At 42.5% G+C, this 17,409-nt stretch overlaps 1 protein-coding gene across 1 annotated transcript in view; it reads left to right on the forward strand.

Annotated features, from left to right (window-relative positions):
- SORCS3 (sortilin related VPS10 domain containing receptor 3) overlaps positions 1–11,213 on the forward strand; it is a 584,039-nt gene extending 572,826 nt beyond the window's left edge. Inside the window, exons 23-27 of the mRNA XM_055299867.1 lie at positions 193–324; positions 2,049–2,148; positions 3,136–3,241; positions 8,490–8,650; positions 9,390–11,213. Of these exons, the coding sequence (XP_055155842.1) occupies positions 193–324; positions 2,049–2,148; positions 3,136–3,241; positions 8,490–8,650; positions 9,390–9,454 (564 nt within the window). The 3' untranslated portion in view covers positions 9,455–11,213. The remainder of the gene's footprint in view (positions 1–192; positions 325–2,048; positions 2,149–3,135; positions 3,242–8,489; positions 8,651–9,389) is intronic.
- The last annotated feature ends 6,196 nt before the right edge of the window (positions 11,214–17,409 follow it).

Consider the following 17,409-nt stretch of genomic DNA (forward strand, 5'->3'; position numbering starts at 1 on the left):
AGGTAGCAAGACTCGTCATAGCACTTCTAAGGGGAACCGGAAAGAAAGCCTGAATATATACTGGGGCCTGTGTCTAACATGTTGAATTTAAAAACCACACGTGAGCCTCATACCCAGGTGTGACTCCTTGTTGTGGACTCAGGGAGGCTGGCTTCTCCAGGGCTTCACTCTGTGGTCTAAACGTCTCTGCAGGTAACCGGTGTCCCAGAAGACCAGATCCTGGTGGCCGTGTTCCCTGGCCTCCCCACTTCAGCAGAGCTCTTCATCCTGCCCCCCAAGAACTTGACAGAGAGGAGGAAAGGCAATGAAGAGGACCTGGAACAAGTAAGTGAGGGGACACCTGGCTAGGGTACTTGCCTGTGCCTCCCTGTCTGAGGGCACACAGCCTTACCAACAGCAGAAGGGGAGGGGGGGCTTCCTCCCATCCGCCCAGCGGCCTGTCCATCTGTCCAGCACCCAGGGCTCCAAGGAACCATCAGCCCTGTCCAGAAGATGCACCGGGGCGCTCAGCCTGCCACATTGCCTGCACAAGAAGGGAGAGCATCCCTGGCAGTGCTCATTCCCGCACCTACTTTCCTGCAGCTTCCTCAGGTCTCCTGTCCAGTGACCTACCCTAGGGTGAGACACAGGACAAAGAGAGGAGTTTGAGTTTCCCTGTCCATCTCTGGGATAAACCTGCTTCTTGTCCTTAAAGACCCCTCCCAGTCAATCTAAGTTCTGATTCAGGAGAGAAAATGAACTGCTTTTAAACATGAGAGACGGATTGCTTCATCTTGTTTTGACCAAGGAAAAAGCATGTCCAAAGGGACTGCTTTCCCGTCCTCCTCGGAGGGGCCTGTAGGTCCTACGCTCGGTGCACCGTCCCTGAAGTAAAGGAGCTGGTTCTCCCTCTGTCACCCCCTGCTCCTACTGGGGTCTCGTGGGCCTTGCTCTGCCTCACCCTTCCCTGCCTTGTCGTGGTGCTAAGTCAGGAGAGGGAGAAAAAAGTGAGATGAGAGGCTTCTAGACAGCGGCACAAGGCACACATTTGGCCCCACACGAGGCAGTCGTACAGGCACGTTCCATGTCCCTCTGCTCCTTGTGTGGCTGTCACCTCATCCCATGGCCATCCACAGTCCTCCTTGGACAGCACAGAGGCCGGCAGGGTTAGTTTCCCTGGAAAATGAAGCAGATCCTTGCGTTGCAGGGCTGCATATCAAAGTTGGCCAGAAATAAATTCAGCTTCTCAATGCATGCATCACTTTTACAAGACCTCTTTATTCTGAAATAGCAAGTGGCATGTGTGAACTATATTTGGAAGCTACAATATCCATCCGTTTAGATAAATAGGTAATTACGGTGATGAATAGCAGCTGTGATATTAAGGCGCGCGTACAGCCAGATAAGAGTTAGGGACCACAGCCCAAGCTGGCCTCGGCTTTCATGTGGGAATTACAGAGTGATTAAATCGATGTTATGTGTTCCGAGACTTGCTGGGGAAAAGTAAAGAGGAAAAATTATCCCATAAAAAGAAGGCCGCTTCTGCTTTGATGTCTGCTTCCCATTGTCTCCCAAAGAGAAAAAGCAGAGGAGTGGGATGGGGACATACATGCCCACTTTAATCCTGGCAGGGGCCTCTCTACACTGTGTGTGTTACTTCATTAGATTAAAGAACTAATGATAGGTCGATGTCCTTTCATTGGAAACCACAATAGGTTGTGCTATGGTGAGTTATAAAGGCATGGATGAAAAAGCACTGAAGCGGGGCTTACATGAAGCTTCAATGTCTGTTATCAACCCTAATTCACTAAGTGACTTTGGACGTACCTTTCTCTGTCTCCCTCTGCTCTCCAGTATGAGCCAGGAACACCAACTACTTCCTTGACCTCACAGGGCTCCAAGGGCTATAAGAACCACATTGATGAAAATGTGCCAATATCCTGTCGCCTGATTGAACTTGGTCATTGGTTGTCTAGTGACCTTGGCTTCTTGCTCCATGAGGGAGTGCTGTCTCATGCCATGTCTTTCTGTTCACCTCTCTCTCTCTCTCTTTTTTTTTTTTTTTCCAGATTGTAGAGATGCTGTTTAATGCTCTAAACCAAAACTTGGTTCAGTTTGAGCTGAAGCCCGGGGTTCAAGTCATTGTGTATGTCACACAGCTGACACTAGGTGAGTGCCTGCTGGGATACAGGGAGAAATGGGCATGGTGATCTGTTATCCTGAGGAGAAAGGGGAGGAGATAATTAGCAGACACTTCTCCACAAATGCCTGAAAATAGCTCTGTGGGCAGGGCTCATGTGTGTAGTGATGGTGACGAAAGATTAATCACATCTTTCTTGGGGCTTCCTGTTGAGGTGGCAAGAAGACTTAATTAGAGGTAGCTTTGCTATTGAATCCCTGGATGACCTTTGGGAAAAGCTACAATTTCTTTGGGCTTTGACTTAATTGTTCTTTCTTTCTTTCTTTGTTTTTATCTGCAACAGTCTGGATTATAGCAGGTCATCCTCAGGGTCTCTTAAATTCTGCGATTCTCTGATTCCATTAATCTTGTTTGGGAGGCCAAATGAGATAACTTTAAAATTCTTTTTGATTTATAATAGGTAAATCTAAATTGATGCAGGGATCAGCTCTAGTGATTGATTTATAAACAGAATTAAGTGTATGTCTCATTGGGCTCTCTCTCCAAGAGAGCCTATTTGCTAAATATCTCATATTAATATAAGACTTTTCAGATGTGGAGGTTCTAAATGTGCCCACCCAGCACTGTTTTAGCAGAACAATGTAAAGGAACAAAATGAAACATTGCATCAATATTTAATGCAAAGGGGCCACCCATAATTATGTTGACAGGCACTCAGCCTAAGAGAAAGAGCATTCAAGTCCTTGTACTCCCTTCAGCTAGATACCCATTGCTCAATTTACACCAAGAATCATAAGTTTCCCCAGGCAGAGCTGAGAGGTTTACTTGTCCTCGGAAGCTGTGATTGAGAATACTATTTTCATATTAAAACCAATATTCCTATGCCCAGATAGCATACAGTGCAGGGCAGTTGGAGACTAAATGTAAGAATGCAACCTCAGCTGGCCCCCTTTCTCCAATGGGAAATCCTTCCATCTAGTAGCTTCCAAGTGAGCCATCTGCTTTTTCCTCCTTAGCTCCGTTGGTGGACTCCAGTGCTGGGCACAGCAGCTCGGCCATGCTTATGCTCTTGTCAGTGGTATTTGTCGGCCTGGCGGTGTTTTTGATCTACAAGTTTAAAAGGTATGGCTACTATCACTCAATTTTGATATTGGGGCTAGATTCTTGGATGCTGATTCTTCCTATAGCCAACATTCCTAAACTCATTCCAAATATGTGAAATTAATTATCTTCGAAGCTCTGTTTGGCATTGGGGAAAAGCAGGAATGGTTGAAGGTCAAGGAATAAATGGGTTTAAGAATCTGAACTCTATCCAATTTATACATATATTGAGTTAGGAAAATAAAAGATAACCTATGAAATCAATTTATTTTCTTCAAGAGAAGTGGAAAGAGTTTTCAAACCTCACCTAAATTTCTAAAGTAAAGTTTTGGATTTTTAGGAGCTTTTCTAAAAAATTTTTAGAAATTTAGCTGATTTTCTACAGCTTAACGCCCGTTCAGGGTGGTTACTTAACCATCTACTTAGATGAAATGCAGCGGAAATCTGGAGCCACATGGACGTATACAAATACACATTTTCTTATCTTGTATTATAGCTGCCCTGGTCTCTCTGTGTAAATTTGCGTGCCAAAAATATTCAACCTTTATCTCTGTCCTTCTTTCGCCTGTTTCTAAAGGGCAATTGATCAGGAAAACCAAACTTCACATGTATTCAGAAATTCTATTTGAAGGCCACAGGAGGAGTGACATCACAGGATACTTATTAAAACATGAAATTGAAATCAATAATTCTGTACCTTTATTTATATAATGTAAAACTTCTATCAAATGGTGGTCTTGGTTCAGAGTATGAGCTCTGTAATCAGACCCAATTTTAACATCACATCTGTAGCTTTGGGCAACTGAATCTGCCTCCCTAAGCTTTAGTCTCTTTGTCTGTAAAATAGAGAAAAAAATAGTTACTAGGCTTGCTATAGAAGGTAAATATAATACTATCTATACCTGGTATATACTAAATAATTGACAATGCCAAGCTACTACAGGTAACAGAGAACTTCCAAAGGTATCTTCTGTGTCATAACACGGCATATGGTAGGCTCTCAAAAAATCATATCAGTGGCATGGAGATGTGCTTCATAAAAAGACTGGTTAAAGTAAAAAGGTCATTAATTATGCTGAAAGCAAAACTTGGTCCTGGGAGTCACCCTAGACACTGAAGGTAATGCTTTTAGATTTTGATAACCATCAGATGTAACGGTACCTTCCTCCACCCTCTCTCCCAGGCCTCCTTAGCTGCCCTGTGGTGCATAACTCAGGCTTCAATTTTTCCTCGATATACATCTCAGCATTACCAAACTAGCAGGAAGCCTTCAACACTCTCCATATCAGGACAGAGTGAACTTTACCTTCCTACTCAATCACTAGACCAGTGTGTGAGTCCCTATTATCTTGGATCAAGACATGTGAACCTACCTGCCTATGTTGCCTTTGAGGATGGAAACAAACCTTCATATCACAAGTAGAGAACAAATATTCTATAATAGAAACAGTCTAGTCAAGGCAACACTCACTCATGGATATACTTCAGTTACATGCAGAGTACACTTTTATTCATCCAAGGATTTAATTGTGGGGAAGCCCAGTGGTTGCTGGAGCTTCAAGATCAACTAAACCAAATTTGTCACCTTCTGGCTTCTAGAATCTCATGGTTGCTGAGGACAATAGCCAGTAGACGTCCTACAGAAAGGTATTTGTGTCAGGCGTCTCCAAACTAAGGCAAGACATCCTGTGACTTAGGAGGTTTTCTGTTGTCTTACCAATGCTGCTAAACATTCTAGACAGTCAATTTATTAATGTAGGCATCTCGAAATGTGTACATTGGAATTCTTGAATCTCTGCCACATAATAATGACATCTCTGAATTCTTCTACCTCTGTAATCTCCAGTATCAGCCAATTCTTTCTCTGTCCCTGACAGTGAATAGTGTAGTTAAGGCCAGAAGGAACATATACCACTCAAACTGGATGCACGGTAGAGTCCACCAAGTATAACCAGTCATCAATGACCTTTTCTGGAAGTTTTCTTCCAGGGCTAGAGCCCTTTGGTTGAGGTTCTATTGGATCTTCTTTTATTTCTTTGGTCTTCTTCTTCTCCACATCACCTGGCCCTCTATAGTGATGTCGCTGTGTAGGGTGCCTGGCCTGCTGACCAGTACAGGTCAGGTTCTTCTTATCTGTGCTTCCCAGAACCTCCTTTGTTTCTTGAATTGCTGTCCCATAGAACTTTCTGTGATGGTGAGAGTGTACCGTAATCTGTCCTGCCCAATACAATAACCACTTGTATGTCTGAGGACCTGAATTTTAAATTTTATTTAATTTTAATTAATTTAAATATAAATCTCTGCACCTGGCTGGCAAACATTCAGTACATCCAGAGAAAGGGCAGTTCTGTTTCTGTTTCCAGATCACTGGCCAAGCTGTTTTCAGACCTAATACTTTTCTCTGTGTTATCATTAGCATTAACTCATTACACCACTTATCTATTCAACAAAAATTTACTGAGTGCCCCCTATGTGCCAGGCACTGAGAAAAATCTCAGTGCCCCCAGTGGCCATTTAGCAGGGGAAGGAGAAGAGAGTTACCATGAGCTCCAGGCTTCCTTTAAATAAAATATCACCGTTTCTCACATTTGATATTATTCTTGGATAGCTAATTTCTGAGAAATCTGCCCAACAAGACTTTCTCTCTATACTGTAGATCTGGGATTTTTTTCTGGTTATCCAAGAAAACTTTTGAGATTTTATATATTTTTCTGGCCTTTTTTTTTTTAAGCATGTCTTTCATCATGGTCTGAAACATACTTGCTTCAGAGAAATATAGAGAGACCTAAATTGCCTCCTATAGGCTCCTAACACTTAGAGCTGGAGCAAACAAAAATGGAGGTTTTTATAGGTGACTTGGTTGATCCATCTTCCTTCTCTTAATCAAACTGATATGAATGTGTAGGCCAAGAGATCTCCCTAAATCTATTTTCCACCTTTCTTACCCTAAATCTATTTTCCACCTTTCTTACTAGATTAAATTTGGCTTAATCTAGTATTCTCATTAGTTCTTCAAGTACATGTGTTAAATGAAAAGTAATTCAACAGGTTTTTAAAACGTAAACATTATGACATAAAATTGTTTCCCTCCCACCCAACTATGAAAAATGTTCAAAAAATCTGCCTGTTCTTTAAAGATTAAAGATTATCCCTAAATAATAAAGAGAACAGTCTTTATAAGGGCAGATTTATCCAAATCCTCACAAGTATCACCAGGAAAGCAGGAAGAGGGAGGCAGTGAACTCTGACTACTTCTGAAGTACACAAACTTGTGTGATCAGGAATAGTTTGACTGCCTCCAGCACCTAATAAATATTACAGCTGATCCCAACGTTCATGAGTAATATGTACTTTTATGATTAAAAGAAATCTAAGTCGTTAGGCTGCATTTCTATTTAGATAAGAGGAAAGTAAGGGCCAACATGAATTTTTAATTATACATATTTAGAGAGCCTGACATTTGCTGCCTCACATAGAATCTATTCATTTAAGGTCCTTGTAAATTATATTAAGCTGGTTTAGACCAGTAGGAGTCACAAGGACACCTCTCTTAATGTATGAAAAGTGACCAGTAAAGGAACAAAAACTGAATGTAAAGGAGTGGTAGAAACCACTCATGTTTCATACCTATTTTTGGATCCTTCCAAATGAATTAGCTACAAGCTAATTAGCTACAAGCAAACCTTATTAAATGGCCCCACACTCTCCTAATTGGGGTTGGAGTGGGGAAAAGGAAGGTTGAAGCTTGAAGACACCACTGCCTTGTACTAGGGCAACAGAGTGATTCTCCTTTGGAAAATTACAGTATGCTCTGGATTGGGATGGGTATCAGATGTTTTAAGTTTTGATAATATCATTGCCCTTGATGAGCTTCAGGAAATATTTGGACTTCAATCCAATTTCCCCCCATTTAATGGGTAAGAGAGGTTTCTTTTAGAGATAATATTCCAAGGTAAAAATGTGGTCTTTCTGTTTGAGGATCTAATATATGAAATAGAAAGAGCACAAGTTTTGAGGTCATCTGTTCATTCATTCAACAAATACTTACTGAATATCAACCACATGCAAAGCACTGGGCTAAGTTGCACCTATAGCAGAGAAGACAGAGAACATGAACCCAGCACATATAAGGCTTTTAGCATAATGGGAAACAAAGTCAGCAGACTTATCTTTTATATAGCCCTAAACCCAGCACCCTATTCATTTCTTTCATAAACATTGCCCCATAATTCTATATTTATCACAGGAGAGGTAGGGTGGGCAGGAGAGGCCTCTTAGAGCTATGCTCTGAAGGAAAAAAAAGGACACCATCCTGAGAAGAGTAGAAGGAGGAGGGGGGGCTGAGTTTGATGTCTTAGATTCTTGCAACTCAAAGTTTGGGGATCAGACCAGCAGCCTCAGCATCACCCAGGAGCTTGGCAGAAATGCACCATTTCACCCCATCCATCCAGGCCTATTGAGTCACAAATGCATGTTAGCAAGAACCTGGGTGAGAAATAAGCACATTAAAGTCTGAGAAGCACTGGGTTAGAGGGATTCACAAGATGCTTCAGGTCTGGGACCCAGTAGGTCAGGGGATACAGAAAGGCGTCAGAAGATGAATCCTCCAAGAAAATTTCAGTCTCAACCACCCACTCCTCCAACCTCAAGTCTTTCTGCCTTGTTTCCAAAGCTACAACCTTTGTGTCTTTGAAGGAGATTATTTAGCTTCTCTTAAACCTTGCCTTTCTCCTCTCCACAATCCTACAAGGAAGCTATTGTTATTCCCATCAAGCAGATGAGGAAACTGAGTACCCAAGTATTTCAGATCTTTGGCCCTTGGACAGTGTTCCGAAAATAGTAGCAATGGCTAGAGGCCTTTTCTTTCTTGGCTCTTCATAAGGGAAACCAATGTGAATTGATTAAATTGATGCAACCTTAGAAAAAGATATGAGTCTCAAAGTCCAGCTCCTTGAAAAACTTAATAATGGAGAAGTATTTTGAGGGTTCTAGTGCCTACCTGCTCAATGGCATCAGCCTTATGTTTACACCTGCTTGGTTTACCCCAGAAGAAGGTGTATTCCTCTGGGAATTCTGTGGTTTACATCTCCCCTCGGTGTCTGGTCTCTGGCCTTGTGTTGTTTGGCCTCATGGCTACAGTGTCTAGGTGACCAGCCCCTTTCCCTGACATTGGCCTATCCTATAAATAGCTTCTTCCTCCCCTGAAGGCCCAGAATCTCCCAATGGCCCAAGGTTGGAGTATCCTGTGATCATAATCTGATTTTTGTAGGAAAATCCCTTGGATTAACATCTATGCCCAAGTCCAACACGACAAGGAGCAGGAGATGATTGGGTCAGTAAGCCAAAGTGAGAACGCCCCCAAAATCACACTCAGTGACTTCACCGAGCCCGAGGAACTGCTGGACAAAGAGCTGGACACCCGGGTCATAGGTATGTGTGCTGGTACCTCCAAGCCCCCGTGTCCTCTGTCCTCCACATATAAGGGCAGTCAGCCCACGGGGCCTGTCCTTCAGCAGGTGCCAGACTGGAGGTGATGGGGTGGGAAACAGCTGACTACAGAGGCACAATCATGTTTTAAAATTTGTCTGCTACCTCTGGCTACATGAAAGTGGAGGGCTTCTTTTTTTTTTTTTTTTTTTTTCCTCTTAGAAGTAGACCAAGATTAAAAGTGCTGGAGTCAGAGTAGGGGAGGGATGAGGCCAACTATCCATTACTGTTGGGATTTTTTTTTTCTCTATGAAGCAAAAGCAGTAAATGTCCTAATGAATAACCAGATGCATACAGGCTCTGGCAAATTCCTCATCTGTCAAATGGGAATAATAGTACCTATCTTCTAAAATTGTGGTGATACCGAAATGATAGTACGGCATTAACATAGCACCTGTCACACCACAAGTGTTCACTGCACGTTGCCTCTTACTGTCGTTATCAGTAGTGTGTGAGATGGCAAGGCATCGCTCCTCCCTTGTGTGCTGGTGTGGGAGCTGGTGCACTTTAAACACAGGTGACCTAAGTCAATGAGCTGCTAGGATAGACCATCCAGGTGTCCCGTTTATAATAAATGCATATTAAACACCTGTTCAAGTTAGCTTGATATTTAGCAGTAAATAAAACAGACGAAGATCCTTGCCCTTGTGAAACTGATCCTCTTTGCTTCTCTCCTCCGCAGGAGGCATTGCCACCATTGCAAACAGCGAAAGCACAAAGGAGATCCCCAACTGCACTAGCGTTTAATACCAACAAGCCACGTGGTCAACCATCTTTCTGACTTTATTTTTGATGATTACTATGACTATTATTATGGGAAAACGAAAATGTCTTTTTTACCTTTTGTTTACCAAGGGTCCCTCCATAAATAGCAGGCAGATGCTTAGCTTTGGGAGGCAAAGGCATTCTTGGCTGATTAAAATGGGACAAAAGGAATAAATGGCTGTATTTGTGCTAAGGGCAAAGGATGCATCTTCCCATGGCTTTCTTGCTTTGTTCTGCCACTGACCATGTGAAGACTCTCTTTTTCCTTGTGGTCTCTCTTCCCTTTTTTTTTTTTTTTTTATTGTTTAAGTTTGGTTGGCTTTTCATTAACCTCCCACGTTCCCACCCACCCACACAGCATCACTAACACCCTCCCCCCAGCACACACACCTAAAACACAGACCATTTCCCAGCTAGATCTGCAGGAGGTGGGTTGGTGGGGAGTGAAAGTTGCTGCAGAAAGTGTGCACACCTCTACGAAAGATGCCCTGCCTCGTGCATGTCAATAGCGAGGCTACAGGTGGCTTACTGTATATAATTACAATGTAAATAGCTTTTTATTTCCTAAGAAATAATTTAATGTTTAGTAAAAAAGAAAACAGAAAAAAGAAAGATGCGTGTGTTGGCTTATGCACTCACCCTCAGAGCTGACCAACCCCCAGGCCTGCGAGACGTGTTGGGTTCTGGATGCTCTCCAGTTGTCTGTCACACATAACTCTTGCATCTCTGTATCCATGCCATAGCTGGTTTCTACTTATGTATATAAAGGGGGGCGGGGGGAGGGCTTCTTTGGGACAATTAGTAAAGGAAGGATTAGAGTGACATCCTAGAACAAGGGGTCTTTTTGTGCCATCAGTGACATAGAAGAAGTTGCAAGAGGAAGCCCACCAGAGACTACAAACTGAGACGCAGGTAGGGAAACAAGGCTTCCCCTCCAAAAGGAAAGCATTGAGGATATTTATCAGCCTGAGAAGATGCTTTTCTGTAAAGAAGGTTGGCCATAGGTCTAAAAGTGACAGCAATTTCTGCTTTCTGGTTGGGTGCCGTGGGAATGTATGACCCTTCTGGAGAATTCATGGGCTACTTTGAGCTCAGAAAAGTCCCCCGGGCACCTGGCGAGGCCTAGTGAGTGCATCTGGGCACAGGATGATCAGTGAGGTTGGGAGGGACGTGGCGTTGGTGGCATCGTGAGTCCATGTAAGCCCTGCAGGCCAAATAGGGGGCTAGCCTTTAATGATATTAGTCAAAGATGATTTTAGCAATGCTGTGCTATTTGCTTGTCAGATGTACACAACTTCCTTACAGTCAAATGTCTGCCTTCACTTCCCTTAAGCTAGTTCTTGCCCCTGAGGCGTGTGGCTTTCCAAGCCAGCTTTCTCGTTTCCAGCACCCGGCCCTCCACACATTCGCACACTCCACTTCTGTTCCGTAGGGTCACTTCAAGCCATGCCGTCAGCATTGTTTTCTTTTCAGGCTCAGCCTGAGTCCACTTGTTTTAAAAAATGATATACTGTATATATATATGGGAGGAAAGGCCGGATTTTGTACCTGTTAATTTTTGTGAGAGATCCTTTGCGTTCTTCTCTGTGAGATGCTGAGAGAATGCGACCTAGAGAAATCCGACCATCTACAGCATAGATCGGGATGAGGAGTGTTTCTAAAGATCCTGCTTTTTTGTTCCAAGGGTTAAATGGGGCAGACAATTGCAATACTTGTACTAAATACTGGAATACAAATGCATGAGTCATGTCTATATATACAGTATATGTACATATACTGTTCTTGATTTTATTGTTCCATTTGAATATTTCTACTGTAAAAAAAAAGACAGTGGTTTTGAAATTGTTGAAAATAAATGTATTTTTGTACATCAAAGCTACATACCTGGCTGAGATTTTTCTCTTTGGGCTGTTTTCTTCACCTAGTGCTATTAGTCAACTATCACTGCAGTAATGCTACATGGCCAAGAACAAAACAAAACAAATATCTTATGACCCCGATATGTATGTTTTACTGGTGAATCTCCAGGTTGGTTGTGGTTTGGATGATTGCCATCGAAACTGACCAGGCTCTCCTGAATCAGTCAGGATATTGGCTTCAGCTGGGGTCCAGGTTTCCTCCATGAGTTGTCATCGTCTGGGACCAGCAGCCACCCAGAGCATGGTTTTTCATGGCTGATTACAGAATTCCAAGTGAGACCAGCACAATACTCCATGCCTGTGAGGCCGTGGGTCACTGTGCTTACCATCACCTACCTTCTGTTGACTAAAGGACACCACATGGCCACACCCAGCATCTGTAGGCCAGGAAATAGACTCTGCCTCCTCTGGCATGAGGCACCACCAAGATACCTGACAACAGTGTGGATATAGAATTCCAGTCTGGGGGAGGGCATGACGAACTGAGAACAAGAGTAACGATAGTTCAGTCTACTCTACTTATTCATTTGCTGTGGTCCTGTAGGGAGCTTTCATCAGATGGCTCATTTTCAAATTTCCCAACCCAATATTTGTGGTCAAGATTTTTGAGCAGAAGGCTTGGTCACCACAAGGCCTTCAAGTGGCATCAGATCCCAGAGTGGTAGATAGACCATGCAGGCCTTGAAGACTTTAGCAGAGGAAATGAAGAGGAAAGGGAACCGAGAAGACATATATTCTTTTTTTCACTATTATTATTTTAACCTTTTTAATGCTGTTTGATGCATCAAACCAGCAACAGATCTTCTCTTGCCCGCTGCTGAATAAGGAATTTGGAAGAATGAGTGAGTGGCCCTTCTATACACTAGATAATAAGGGAACATGAACTAAGTACTTAGAATAAGGGCTGTGAGTTACATGTTTTAATCTTCTTAGTATTCAAACTATGTCATAAATTACCACGGATCCCAGAAACCCAAGAAACCAGAAAGCTTTGTTCGATAATTTGCTCCTATATTGTGGATGCTGGCTGAGCATTCCAGAATCATATTTTCTGAACTCAAATGATTAAGATGTAGGATGAGACAAAAGTAATTTCCTTTTGATTTGTGAATGCGTTTAAAAATTATGTATTATCCTTGGTGTAACGTTCCTAGGTTATACTCACCTTTAAAAAATTATACTACATAAGTAACTTCTTCAAATATTGAGGATATCATTTATGGTACCTCTAAAGGAAATGGTGAGGATTTTTTGGTCTAACTAGTGGTTCACAACATAAAGTGCCTACACATCTTGGAGGGGTTTATAATGAGCTTTCCCAATAATGTAACATGCCTAATATTTGTATCCCATGTCAGAAGTGATTTTTCTAAATGCCATAGTTTTTGCTTTCTGATGGGATCTGAGTTCTTCCCATGTTTGTTTATGTCAGGGTTGATAAAAATCACTCCAATGGATGAAAAAGGACGAAAATGAAATACAGTGGTAAAAGAACATCAGTCAGCTGGTTCATTTGGGCTAAGCCATTGGCTAGGAATAGAACCTGTAGGTCCACCACCAGCCCAGGTCTGCCAGATTTCTCATAGCACACAGGCAAAGGCAGATGGCAGAGGGTGTGACTGGCTTTGTAGTCATTTCTCTTGGGCTTTCTCACAGGAATTGTCTTCTCTCAGGAGATGCTAAACCAGATAAGCACACCTGTGGAAGTACTCAGGGTGGAGCCCAGCTATCAGCACCTTAAGCAGAGCTTCTGAGGATTCTCCTGTTGAAGTTTGAGAATAACTGCTCTGCGTGCCACTAAAATAGTCTAGCTCAGAGAGAGTTACTGGGGAAAAGTCACCTCCCCTGGCTCCTGTTACCATGATACGAGGCACCTTAATCTGCAGAAGTGAGAACCACTTCCAAATTGGCTCATTTCCTCCTGGGGAACAGCTGCAGCTCTGAGAGAGTCACCCGATTGAGTTATCTGGAACAAAAGCACACTGTGAGTCAAGGTGGTGATGGATTGTGCCTCGGAAAGAATATATTAAGCCAGGAATTAGGAGATCTCTGACTTTCGGCAAGTCACTCTGGATCATGATTTCTATTTGCAAAAAGAAAACACTTTATGGCCTGCCTCACTGGCTACCTTTGATTTACAGGGGTGTGAAGAGCACAGTCCAAAACTGGTAGATGGCTAGTAGAAGCAAACTTAGGAGAACTCTATTCTTCTGTGGACGGGTAAACTAGAGGCAGAGAACAAAGTGATTTCCTTAAGGTTATACGCAAATTAGAGGGGAGCCAAAGACAGAACCCGTATCTTCTTTATATGAGAGCAGTGTCTTTCCACCACATACCCTCCTGACAGAGGCAAAACTGAACAGTACATCACTGAACGTGCATGCCAGGATGGCCCTTGTATTTCTCGTGTCCAGAACAGTTTAGAATGTAACTTCCCAAGTGTGTTCATCTTCCGGTGGCTCACAGCCCTCCACATGTCATTGCCCTGCTGACCCACTTGTTTAGCAGCGCATGGCCTGACGCCCTCGCTTTACTCGCTGTACTGAAATAAGGCTGCCCTGAACAGATTGCCAGGCCCCAGCTTCACATGCTATGCTGCTTGACTTTTAAAGCAGTTGGCCTTGTTCAGAGAGAAGAAGGCCAGAGAGCAAACATAAGCAACGGGGATGCCTCATCCTGACACACATACTAGATCCTGCCAAATTCTCTGGTCAACTCCAACTATACGGCCAAAGGGGACCAGATGTAGCCCACAACAATTACCTCCTGAGTACTACTGCATCTTGATGCCCCTTAAACTTGGTTTAATTATCATTAACTTTACAGTAGCAGAGTGCCCTTTAAAATGCTTTTTGCTTCCGGGTGCTCAGGCCATATATCATGGTGAGATATAGGTTCATTCAGAGTGGAATCAATGGGACATTGTATACAAAAATGGGAGGAGAACCTCAGATAGCGTTCAATTTATTCATAGACTAAAAGTCTCAATAAAACTCCATTACTTTTTCATTGTCTGAGGCCCAGAGAGGTATAATGACATAATCAGGGACCAATTTCCCCATCTATAAATGGACAATAATGACATCTATCTATCTCACAGGGTTGGAACCCAGATCAAGTGAGACAAAATAACTAGGGCTTGAAAATAATGAATTGAACCTGAGAGGTCGGAGTTCTTTTGTGCTGAATCTCTTTTCTCTGTTCTCCTTGGCCTCAAATTGTAAAAATTATCTGGCCATCTCCCACCTACTCTTACCTACAGCTGTACTTTTAGGGGAAGAATCAGAATTACCTGGGGATACATACCATCCTCCTCAGCTCCCCCTCAGAAGGAAGAGAGTTTTAGTTAAACTCAGCTATTTACACCTTAATCCCAAAAGTCACAGCTCCTTTTATTGCTTTAAAATATATTTATATTTATATTTATAGCTTTAAAATATATATTTATATATTTATGTATTAAAGTATTGGCAGACTTTATATATTTATATATATTTACATATATAAAATATATAACTGATCTAATTTTCCTTGTAAGACAGGGACCATGGGAGTAAACCCCAAATGAAAAACATCATGCACCTGGGGCACTTTCTGCTGACTGTTGTTGTCAAAAAGCTTCTCCTGCAGAGCAGAACCAGAACAAGGCCCCAAACATAAGCTGGTTTAAAACGGAGGACCCAGACTTCAGAACCCACCAAGGAGCTGCCCTGCCCGAGTTGCCTGCCAATATCGACCAACCAGGACGAGGTCATTTTTTTTCTTCCCCTTATTAACATATTGGACCAAAGTGGAAACGTGGGCAGGGACTTTCTCTATATTAGCCGGGCTGCCAGCGTTCTTGGGGAGGTTAGCCTAAGGACTTTCTGCTTTAGCCCTGTGTCTTTTTAGAGGGGAACTGTCGCTCCAACTTTCTTGTAACTTTGACATTGGAGTTTGGCATTGTTGCTAACATGCCTAAGAACCTGACTCTGGTAACACTTGGACCATGGAGAAGGGGCAAGAAATAGGTACTTTTAATCAGGGCTGCCCAAAATGCCTCATAAAATTAAAGGCTAGAGGCTCGTTTATGGTTTCTTTGGCTACAAAATTTATAACCTTGTTTATTGTCCTTTTTCTTAAAAAGCTTTTGTGAAGATGTGTGCAGTTCGTTACAGAGTCCTCCCAAAGCTTCTCTGAGGGTCACTGACTTGAGTTCCTTCAGTGTCACCCACTGAAAAATAATCAGATGAAACAATTATTTGTAAAAATATGCATTTTATATATCTGAAGGTACCAAGGACATGTTTCTTGCCTTCAACTCTGGTCACAACTCAAGGAGAGCTCTTTCAGAGGGGGAACACAAGATGCAGATTCTTTTCAAAATGTCAACCAAAGACAGAGGAAAATAGATCATGACAGGCATACATGCCATCTGTCATTACAGCTCAGTATCTGGGGAACAGCACTGTTTGCAGCTATTAGAAATGAACCAGATAAAGTGGGGCCTTCAGTGATTTGCTCCTCAGAAAGTATGTGGTCTGCTTCCTGAAAATCAGAGACTTCTTGAGCTGAAATATCTATGCCTAAAGTGTCCCATGAGCTGAAGGCTGTTAGGCTCCAAGGATTTCTCCCCACTAAGATCCTACTTGTCCCTAGAGCCTCTCCCAGAAGCCTCTTCTTATGTTGCAGTCTTTTGTTGCTTATTCTCTCTTGCAGAGGGCTATTGCTGTCAGTACTCCAGGAACTGGCTGCAATTAAGAGTATGTCCAAACATGGTAGATGGAAAGAGAAAGGAGGCCACACAGAAGCAACAGAGAACAGAATTGTCGTTCTTGTCACTAATCTATCTTCCTTCGTTTCTAGGTAGAATCACCTGGGAAGCACTTAATTGTCTCTATAAACACACACCTGGTCCTCGGAGCACCAGAATAGTTTTCATGTGCTGACCTTCCAAAATCTCATGGTTCAATTAGAGAATTGCTGGGCTTCTTCCATTGGCAGCTGGGATATTTTGTGGGAGGGGCATTGAGGGAGGAAGAGGAGAGAAATGAGTCCAGAGAAATAAAGTTAATCTTTGTCAATTACGAAGCTTTACTTTGACACATTCTCATTTCAACCTGTCAATTTCAGATTCTCTGTGAGGGGAAAATGCAGATGCTCCCCAGATTTCTAATCTATTTATAATGGTAACAAGACAACTCTAGGCAGTGTGTGCTCATCATGAGCTAATCATCCTCTGCTATGCCTTGTGCCTCCTAATTAGTGGCATGTTGGTTGCCTACTGATCAAGTTGGAGCCTCATCCAGGCAGTAGGGAGGGAAGGTAGGGGGAAAAAGAATTCTGAGCCCAGTGGAGCTCAGATCTTGGCAGACTTTCTAACAACAGGTGGGCTTCACACCTTGCCTTGCAACGTGTCCCTTTTAAAGAGGCTGCCACCACTACCATGGGTGCTAACAGGAACATGGCAGGCTTCCAAACGTATCTCTAAGAGCTCCCTGTATCAAGATTCTGTCCTTCCAAAACCTCTTGGCTTAATGATATAGACCCAGCAAGTGATATCAAGTAGAGGAAAAATAAATAATTAAATGTGTATCTGTAGATGATAACGGGCAAGATCCCTTTTGTTCATTCATTTAAACAGTATTTATTGAGCTCTATAGTTAATATATTGTCTCTTAGGATTGCTGTAAGGGGTATAGGGGGCATAAGCTAAATGGGTATTAAGGAGGGCGCTTACTGTGATGAGCACTGGGTGTTATATGTAAGTGATGGAGCTCTGAATTCTACACCTAAAACCAATATTACACTATATGTTAAAGTAACTAGAATTTTAATAAAAACTTTGAAAGGAAAAGTTTTTATTGAGAACTTGCTTTCCCACAGACTCTGCTCTGGATACTGAGAATAATGATAGAAATACACTAAGGTGATCATATCATTTTTAATTCAAACTGGGACACGGTTGGGGGTGAAAGAAAGACTATTCGTAATTACTCTGGGAAACCAAGCATGGATTCAGGACTGTCTCACGCAAAC

This window comes from Nyctereutes procyonoides, unplaced genomic scaffold (genome assembly GCF_905146905.1).
Source record: "Nyctereutes procyonoides isolate TBG_1078 unplaced genomic scaffold, NYPRO_anot_genome, whole genome shotgun sequence".
Classification (NCBI taxonomy): domain Eukaryota; kingdom Metazoa; phylum Chordata; class Mammalia; order Carnivora; family Canidae; genus Nyctereutes; species Nyctereutes procyonoides.